Source organism: Lagopus leucura, unplaced genomic scaffold (assembly GCF_019238085.1).
Source record: "Lagopus leucura isolate 7727_CA_CO unplaced genomic scaffold, USGS_WTPT01 Super-Scaffold_1, whole genome shotgun sequence".
Taxonomy (NCBI): domain Eukaryota; kingdom Metazoa; phylum Chordata; class Aves; order Galliformes; family Phasianidae; genus Lagopus; species Lagopus leucura.
The window spans coordinates 28,650,813-28,660,799 of NW_024962250.1; the positions used below are offsets into that span (position 1 = coordinate 28,650,813).

Sequence of the window (9,987 nt, forward strand, 5' to 3'; positions counted from 1 at the left end):
CCACTGCTAAAATCTAGTCTGATTTATCAAATATTACCTGAATTTGATGTGCATGTTTATGATAGCTTTCTGAGTTCAAAACAGATTAACAGTCCCTAGAAAAGCTTTGCTGTTTTCTGTGAGAAGATAAAAATTTCTGTACCACAGCCTGACTTGTCTATCTGGAAAGTGTGATAATGAAATTGGAATCAGTAAGAGAAATGAGAAATGAAAGTGACAGCAAACCCATAAAAAAGAAACTGGTGCTATTGCGTGAAATATTCCACCATTTATTTTATCTCAGTACATTATCAATACCTCAGCTCAATGAAGAGCAACTTAATTGCCTGCATGAATAGGACTTCCACAGGAGAAGACAACAGCTAAATCAATCGTAATGGTCAACCTTTTACATTATTGTGTATTCCAATGTTGTTGTCTGTGGTGATGTAAAAATAACTTCATTCTAATAAAAACAAAAACCAAGCCAGCCAAATAACCAACAAAGGAAACAAACAAAAACAACAAAGAAAAAAAATGAAAAGTTACTTCAATATTAAAACACTCTGCATTTTACATCAAAGGTCAGTGGATTAAATAGACAGGACATACACCTTCCGTCTTTTTTCCCCCCATTTCTCTTCTCCCAGCCTCCCCTGCACACACCGTGGGTGTAAAGTAAAAACTACATCATTCATGAAAGAGGCTACAGATCACCACATATACTGGAGAGCGTCTGAAAGGCATTATTACAGAACAGCTAAAGAGCGACTCATACTTTGTTAACAATACAAGTTACATACAGTTGTAGACCAGAGGGGAAATCTGTGTCATTTGGGCAAGAAAAAGTAGTTCTTGCTTTTTGGGGGTTAGAAATGTGTATAATAACAACAGTTGAAAGACACCAGTACACAGTAGTGTACACAGTTATTACTGGATCACAGGATCTTAGGTAGCCATGTGCAGAAGTACCTGTCCTCTGGGCAATCAGTTATTTTTTCAGAGGATTTACAATTTTCCCAATGAAGAGGATGGTATGAGCATATTTATCCAAAATCATCAGGAGAAAGGGCCTGTTGAATCTGACTCGAGGAGGACGAGAAAAATCACCAGATCTCCATGTAATCTCCTTCACTGTGACTCCTGCTGCTTCAGTGCCATTCTCATGAACATTTAACACAGCTCTGTGGATCACCTGTGAGGATATAAAGCACAACAACCTGCAGAGGGAGACCTGCCTGGGATGGGATCTGGCAGCAGCAACCTGAGGAAGTTCATCTCCAGCTCCTCCCTGCCCACTCAATCAACAATCACATCAGCCCCGAAAGCCTCCATCAACTGAGTGTGCAGAGAGAAATCTCTGTGCAGCAGATGGCCAAAGAGCACTCAAGATGACTGATGATGAGAAGTTCTGGAAGTAAAGAAAGCTGGCAATTTAGCCTGGACTAAGTTTTACATTTGGCAGCTTCATGTGTTATCAGAAATCTACCCTATCATCCAGCTGAAAAAAAAAAAACTTTTTTTTAGAGCACTAGAAGGACAAGAGTAATTGCATTTTTGCCCTCTATTAGAGGGTATTTTACCAAAATTAATGTGCTACCTATAGATAATTTTGTTTAGTATCCAAAAGAACATCTAATGATATGTATGTCCTCCTTGTTCTTGATCCATGTGTTTGTAACCCCTTATCTGCGTGTTTGACTTCAGTTTTAGGAAAGGTATGTTTGTCTTTGTGGCAGATGCTTATGATTAAATCTTGCTTCAGAAAGACTGGGATAAGCTTTCCATTTTTTTGTTTGTAATGGATTCCCAGAAATAGAAAAATTCTGTGATCACTGTATTTCATGTGCTGACTTACTTTTGAAACCATCAGTCCAGGATCCTCTGTAATTCCTGACAGATCAGCTTGTTCAGTGAATAGATCAATTATACCCACTTCTCTGACTATCTTTTTCACATCATAGGTACCAGAAATAGAAAGTTTTGGAATATGTAGGTGTATTTTTCTGAAACAAATAACATCAAAAGGGACAAATTGTCATCTAGGTAATGTTCCTGGGTGGCTTCGCTTCAGTGACAATTCATTTATATTTTTTCTTAAATAACAAAAGTCTGCTGTTAGGTTTCAGATAGCCCTTTCTACCAGTATAGTTATGTAATGCAGAGGATTGGAGCAGTATAAGTCCATGTTAAACTCTATATCCACAGTGGGTTTCAAGGATTCAGAGAAGACATAACTGTATATAAACTCTGCTACCAACAGAGCCTCACTAGGCAGTAGACATCCTATAAGATCATGACTTGTTGTTCTAAGGCTGTTTGAACATAAAACAGCACAGAAACAGCACCTGTGCCAGCACAGAAACAGCTTCAGTATTAGTAAATTAATAAAATTCATCTTTCACACACAACACTGCAGATCCCACCAGGCCCTCACCACTCTAATACCCAGTACCTCAGAAATAGCTACTCCATTTAAGTTTCACAATGCCCATATAAAACAAGCCTCTGTTAACTTCATCACCACAATGCTGAGGATAAAAAGATCAATGCCCCGTTTGTTCACTATCCAGATGTATTTTTTGTTTTTGAGCTAAGAAAGGGGAAGTCCTGCATGGAGACTGTAAGTGAACAGAGTTCAGTAAAATAGTTCTGCTTTTCAAGCTCAATCTTGCTGACTGCTAAATAATGCGGTGATCTCTCACACTAGGAAAAATCTCTTACCTATCTTGGAGGAGCTTTTCCCATTTCGCCACAGTTCTTTTCAAAAAAGCATCTTCCACCTGTTTCATCTTCCCTTCATCAGGTAAAACAAACAATGCTGCAGCATTTCCATTGTAAGGAATCTGAACCAGCCAACAGGACAGCTCTTCATCAAAGTAATTTCTGTAGTAACCTTTCCGATACATCATGTCAACTTTCACAGATGTTTTCTTATCCACAAAAAAATCTTCTTTTTTTGTGTATGAATCACTGAAGGGTTTCTGCCAATGAGCTTATGAGAAAGAAAAAAAAATAATAATTCAATGGAATAAAAAGACAAATTTTCATTACGAATAAAATGGAATCTAGTCCCACTCTTTCCCTTTGATTAGAGCAAACATTTTTTTTCCATATTACTTCAGCCCTTGGTGTTTAATTACTTCCTACATGCCTGAAGACAGTTACAGAGAAATGATACTACAAACAACATCTTCCACTAATTCATGATTCTATCTTCACATTAAATAATTTACCAAGTACAACAAAGGTATTTTCTAAAAACAATCCAACCTCTTACTCAAACAAGTAAGGTCACAGACATCCTCACTGTTAACACATGTACATGATTTCACTGGAAAAATTTTTAGATACCGAACATGTTTTCCTCAAAACAAATACTCAAATTACAGTTTCTTTCTTTTATTCTCTGCAATAAGCAGTGCGTCCAAGTTACAATCTTTGTACTCTTCAGTAATTCTTACCTTTAAAGAAGACATAGTTAACAAGAACCATTGCTGTGAGAGGATCAAGATTTTCTACTAGTTTAACAATTTTCTTATTTGTCTTTTCTTCAATATAACTGTTGATCTGGATCTCAGCACCAGAGGAGTTGTTAAAGTCAGCAGAAAGGACTTCAGACTGGTAAAAGCTTTTGGCATCATCCAAGAACTTCTGTAGTGGTTTCAGTGTCTCTTCTATAAAAAGGGCATTGCCCAGGCTTAGATGAAGATCACTATCTGAACGGTTCAGCATATGGAGGAGCTGGCAAAAACCTTCATGTATTTCTTGATCCTGAGTCTTTTTCAGGTTAAAGGCAAGCCCTTCCAGAATCTGTGTTAGTGTCGCTGACTTGGCACCCAGTGCCAGCATTGCAAGGGAAGCAGAAATGCTTATGGGTGAAAAGAAAATATTTTGATCAGTTGCTTCGGATGCAACCAGCTTGTAAAATGAAAATGCAAAATCAGCATTGCTGTGAACTACTTTGACAAAAGTTTTGTTTTTATTTGGAAAAACTCCTTCCCCGTGAGAACTGCTACCTGGGTAATGTGCTCCTTTAGAATCGTCCTGTTTATTGAGGTAGCGAGGATGCTGATGACATTGGACAACAGAATATAAACCAGCCAGCAGAAAACACAAGGAGAAGGTGGGTTTCATTTTCCTTTTACCCCTTCCTGGAAAAGAAATAAATACACCAAACATGACAGGGAAGTAAATTTCTTCATGTTTGCATGTTTCAGCCAACTAAAATGAAGCTCTCAAAGTACAACTGTCTGTTCTCAAAAATCCCTCCCTTTTGTTTCACATTCCTCATGCAGCAAACCCCTGAACAAATATATCTCCAGATGAACTGTGCATAACCACACTCTCACAAAAGGAACAGTTTTGATCATAATAACCAGTGAAATAGATATATATATATATAGAAGTGGGTTTTTTTTGTTTGTCGTTGTTTTTAAATCACTAATAACACAAAAAACACAAAGAAAGTTTATGACCTTTTCTCCAGAGAAAAGAGATGGGAGCCATTTTTATACCTCAAAGTGCTGTTACTGCAGCTCTAGTAGTCTTTCTCTCTTACTCAGAGAAATAGATAATGAAATGTGTTAAACTAAAATGTGATGTAAACATATATCATACAGTTTAAGGCACAAAGTACAAGATAAGCCATTTTCTCAGAGATAAAATATTGAATCACTGCAGCAGCAAAGTCTCTATATGGATCTTTGCTGATTCCAAAACATTTTTTTATTGGATGAAGTATTTTCTGTGCTAGTAGGCAGTTCTTGCTTGTCCTTAACATATTTTGAATCTTTTTATAACAAATTGTTTTGTATACATTACTTGTGTGTGAAAACACTTCCTTCCCAGGCAATAACACAAACCCCTGAACTGATATAACCAAATGATCCAAGAAAATATTGAAAGAGTACTTACAGTGCTACAAGAGGACCCTGCTGCATTCACTTTGTCTGCTCCAGTGTTCTCTTCATTGAACAAGATCCACCAGAGCACCTCCGTTAATCATTAATGACTTCAAATAAAAAAATGTCAGTGAAGATACACAGCAAGCAGTAATGATGTTTTGGACATTTTGTCCAATCCAAGCATAAGATATTGTCAAATGGTAGCTCTGATGAGAGGGACGATACCTTGTGGTGCTACCATGTTTGTGGGTTCTTGTAAGATGCTTGCTGTGTGGGTCTATTGAGAGAGCTGGGCCTCTCATGGCTGCATCCAAGGATGGTGAATCCCCATGAAGACTGCCTAGAGCCTAGACATGGTACAAATGGCAAGAAGACCTCAGCACAGCTCCATAAGAGCACAGCCTCCCTGTCTTTCACCCTCCCAGGTCTAATCTTGGGGAGATAAAAAAAAAAAAAAAAATGGGGCAAGGCTGCTGACAGGGATACAATCTCTCTATCAATGTTCCCAAACAGGGTAAGCTGCCTTTAGATCTGTAAAACCCTTCTACCTTACAGTGCTCCTTTTTAACATAACATTTACTACAGGGGGTTTCTTAAAGGGACCAGATTGTGTGCAATTAGTAACAATCTTTAGATTCTTTAGTGAGTAACAGCAACAGACATGTGGCATTACTACTCTAATGAGACATTTCTAGCAGGTGCAGCTGTTTACCTATTGCCTGTGACTGGGTAACGGTGAAGTGGTGATGTGGAAGAGTTTTCCTCCTGGTTTTTAGAGGAAAACAAAACAAAACTACAAATAACCCACAAAAAAAAAAAAAAACAAAAAAAAAAACAAAAAAAAACCCACATAAAAAGCATGAAAAGAATAGTGTGGAAGAGAAAAGGTGCTTGGTGGAAAGCTTTCTTTATCAGCACTGCTGTGTGAAAGACATGAGCTGTAACTCCAGAAAAGCTGCTGGTGCCTGGCCAGCTGCCCAGCAAATCAATGCTAATTTGTTCAGATCAACAGTAGGCAACTGATAGTTCCACCCTGGGAACACAGGCTTGTTTAAAGGAGCACTTGAATAGGTACTGGACACAACTGTACATAGATTATGTGCTCAATAATGGTGATGCCTCCCAAAACACATTCAAGTTCCCTATGTTTCAATGTGTGGCAGCTAACACGGTGGGAAAGCACACCTGGTACATCCTGGTAAATGTTGGAGAAGGCAGGGAAGAGGAAAGAATGGGCAAATATGGATACAGAATAGAAGCATAGTAACCATTACTATGTTTACTATGTAACTGGTACATCCAGTCTCAGAAATGAGACAAGAGTTCAGGACTTCAGAGTATTTCTACAGCCTTGTCATTTTATAGATAGCAAAATGTGTGCCTATTCCATTTGCCATCATTATTACATCAAGACTAGGCAGTATTAGTTCTGGTATTTCCTAAAACCCAACAGTTTGGCCTTGTAACCCTTGTAACGCTTTGCTAACATCCTTTGGTATATAGCAGACAATACCATACTCTCAGTCTCCCAGCGTTACTAGAACATCACACTTGCAACAAATTACTGTAGTACATCTTAACTTGAAAATAAAAATACATGTATCTATAGTCTCTACTGAGAATCAAAGCTCTTGCTACGTTGTGTGTTACTCTTTATTATTTTCTTCACTCAATAATCAGAAAGATTATTTTTCAGCCCCAGAGACTCTGAAAGCTGTGTCTGCTTCAAGCTTCTTTCTGACTATATAAGCAATGGATATCAAGATGTTACAATCACAAAATAAACAAGAGAGTTAGGCAAAGCAGACTATGATAACAAGAGAGAATAAATGGGAGGCTTACCCTTATGCTGAGCTCACAACAAAACACCAATAGAGGCAATCTCCAGAGGAGATCCTTCCCTACTGGTAGCCAGCTCTTAAATAGGTCTAGGAGGGGTGCAGCCTGGCTCCACCCCTTCCAGCAGCACAGGTGAATTGCTTTCACCTGTGCTCCTCTGGCTGGCTCTTGGCTCACCTCAGGTGATCAATCAGAGGTTCAGGCCGTGACTCGGTAGTTCCCATACACTGATACTAACGAGAAACATATAAAGTAAAAAAGAGTATGCTGCTTACAGTAGCAAAAACACATTTATTATGGTTTATTATCACTGTGGGATTAAGAGAGAGCATTTCAGTGATGCCAAGCTGCCTAGCAAGTAGCTAAGCTGTCCAGTGAGAGGACTTCATTTTCCAGGTTTCACTATGCCAAAAAACTAGATGTGTAAAAAATAATGCATATAATTCCTTCTTAATTTCCCAAGATAGACAAGATTTATTCTTTTCTGTTATCTGGTACATGTTTTGTTGTTGTTGTTGTTGTTTGTTTGTTTGTTTTTGTTTTGTTTTTACTTTTATAGCTCTATACTTTATTTCCCTTTGTTTTCTACTTTTCTACCTTGTCAAAATATTAAAGGGAGAGAGGAAAAATAAATCTAAATAAAATTTCAATGTGCTAAAAAAACTGAGCACACATCCTCAGTAACGTTAATCTCAAGGTTTTCTGTACTTATCACTCCTATACAGTTTCTTAGAATGGCACTAATTTGTCCTGTTGACAGCTGGTTCTCCTAAATGATGAACATTAAAATGATGATATAGGCATAAACCTGGGAGTTGGGAAACAGATTTCTCTCCAAGAAGTCTCCAAGCATGCTGCTGAGGAAACAAATGTCCAAGGAATTGTTTTTAAATATGCTGCTTGACTGTGCAAGATGTGAGCTACTAATTTTAGTTGTGTGAGTAGTATGAGAGCAGTTCCACTATGGATAATCATTATTGTGTTAAATCTGAACGAATGACAACAATTAATGTGTTGTGATTTGAATTAAACAAAACCTGAAGAAATTGTGTCTAGTTATGAGCTTTTATTAATGTAACAATCACTACAGAAGCACTTTCCTTGAGTGCTTGAAAAACTGTATATTTCCTGGATTTTATATGAGGAAATTTCCACTTTCTAAACCATTTTTTTTTTTTACTAAAACTTAGAAAGTTTTGCTCAAGTTCAGCAAAAAGAAGATAGGTTCTATAGGGATGTTGAGGATTCTGATAGATTCCTGAGATATTGCATCTGCCCTCTCCTTTATTTCAACAAAGGAAAAAGAACAAACTGTGTGTTTGACCTTATCTTCTCAGTTAATGATCTGGCAGGTTAGCAAAATCCCATTTCTATCAGCAGCTCATGTTAACATACTACCACAAACCACTTTGATATTGAAACTATGCCTACACGGCCTTTCTGATGTGATTGCAGGATCATCTTCAACATTCTACCAACCTAGAAGCAGCTAGAAGGATGGGAGAATATTCGCCTCTGTTTGATGCCTCTTCTGAATCATCTCTGCTACAACTCTGAGTATATCAAAGCTATGACACACAGCACTATGTCCAGCACTGGCACAAGGCAATAATCTCCAATCAGGGCAGGTGGAGTCAAGATGTATTGAAATTTCTTCCCTAAGATTTGCCTGAGGGATAGGACTCAGACCTGAAAAATGGAAGGAACAGAAAATAAATTCAAATTGTACATTTCTTTACCTGTTTCTTGAATGCATGAGATGAGGCATGGCTTTTTTTGATGCCTAAAGGATTTCTTTGCATATGTGTGAACAGTATATCAACATATACACATAAAGGAGGTCCAGGTAATATGCTGATTTTTCCATTCATATGCATTTTAAAACCTACTTTTCATTAAATCCTTGATCATAGCCATGCACAGACACTTTCTCTTGCTCTGAGATTCTTCCTGGCTGCAACCGAAGTTCTTATCACAACTTAATGAAACATCATTTTCCAGTGTTGTTCAAACATTTACCTTCAGCAGAGCATCTTCGGCCTGGTTCACATTTCCCACGTGAGACAGAGAAAACAATGTAGCAGTTTTTCCTTAACAAGACAGCTGCAAAAGTCAGGCAAAGCACAGTGCTCTTCAGACCTTCCATGTAGAGCATCATATTGATATTAACAGAAGTTTTCCAACCACAAAGTAATAAATGATAAGTAGTTTGTTGCCAGATGACTTATGGAATGGTAACTGAATACAATCAGACATAAGAGAAACAAATAAGAGTCATCTGTATAAATCAGGCTAATTCACTGCTGATATATTCATCTGTAGGAGTAGTTTTGAACAGAAAACAGTTTCATTATGGAAATTCTCTTTCACGAAAAGACAACAAAGTCATTTGCATAAACATCTGGGCTGAGCAGAGTTTTTGCAACCAGGATATTAATCATAGCCAAGGACATCTACATGAATTACGTTGTTTTCTTTAAAACTTTTAGTCTGAGGAAAGCACAATTACTTTGTTATTTAAAAATAGATTCTCTGTAAAACCTGAGACTGAGAAAATACAACGGATATTTTCATATCAGTCATTGTTGGTTAACAGTTTACAAGGAATGGATGTAATCACCACTGTATATGTACAAGTAGTTTAAATCAAATCAAAGCAGTTCCGTGTGGGTAAGGATAGAGATGTACTACACAGCAGGGGCTGCTAGGAGAAGTGTCACTGTATTCAAAGTTATATAGTCGATGTTGGTCTTCATGCTCCTTTCCTTCTTCAGAATTTACACCCACTGTAGTGAATATTTCGCTTTCAGAGAAACATTTGCATTTCAAATGCCCATACATCTCTCACCTTTCTTTTCCACTGGGGAACTCCAATGCCGCTGTGCTTTGGAGACTAGACTTCAATGCTTTATTAGGGATTAACACTACTATGAATTTTCTTCATACCTCCAAAAGCTCCTTAGACTCATATCAAAGATGAGTTGCACCATGACGCACAGAATGTCCTGTAGCTGCCATATAAGTATGCCTGGTTCTCAGAATACACAATCAAAAACATCCTTCCCAGGAACTATCAGAAGCAACTGATTCTTAAGAACTTAATTTTTCTGTGCTTGAAATGAGTCTGTGTAAAGAGAAAAAATATATATATCCTGCTTGCTTTATTCTACTGAATCTGCTGAAACAGAATTGGATTGGCTTGCTTCTGGCTAAATTTCCATTTTCTTGGAACAATAACAACAGTCAAGGCCTGAACTAATGA

General features: G+C 37.6%; 1 protein-coding gene across 2 annotated transcripts; it reads right to left on the reverse strand.

The window, feature by feature from the left end:
- Positions 1-253: 253 nt before the first annotated feature.
- Positions 254-6,799, reverse strand: LOC122179901 (alpha-1-antitrypsin-like). Of its 2 annotated transcripts, XM_042871140.1 has the most exons (7): positions 6,729-6,799; positions 5,112-5,233; positions 4,897-4,993; positions 3,444-4,133; positions 2,704-2,974; positions 1,838-1,985; positions 254-1,174 (listed from the first exon to the last, which is right to left on the reverse strand). In XM_042871140.1, the coding sequence occupies exons 4-7, from the start codon at positions 4,114-4,116 to the stop codon at positions 971-973; spliced, it is 1,296 nt and encodes a 431-aa protein (XP_042727074.1). In that variant the 5' UTR covers positions 4,117-4,133; positions 4,897-4,993; positions 5,112-5,233; positions 6,729-6,799; the 3' UTR covers positions 254-970. The 2 variants fall into 2 exon arrangements, with proteins under 2 accessions (XP_042727074.1, XP_042727083.1); XM_042871149.1 differs by having other exon boundaries at positions 4,897-5,233.
- Between the last annotated feature and the right edge of the window lie 3,188 nt (positions 6,800-9,987).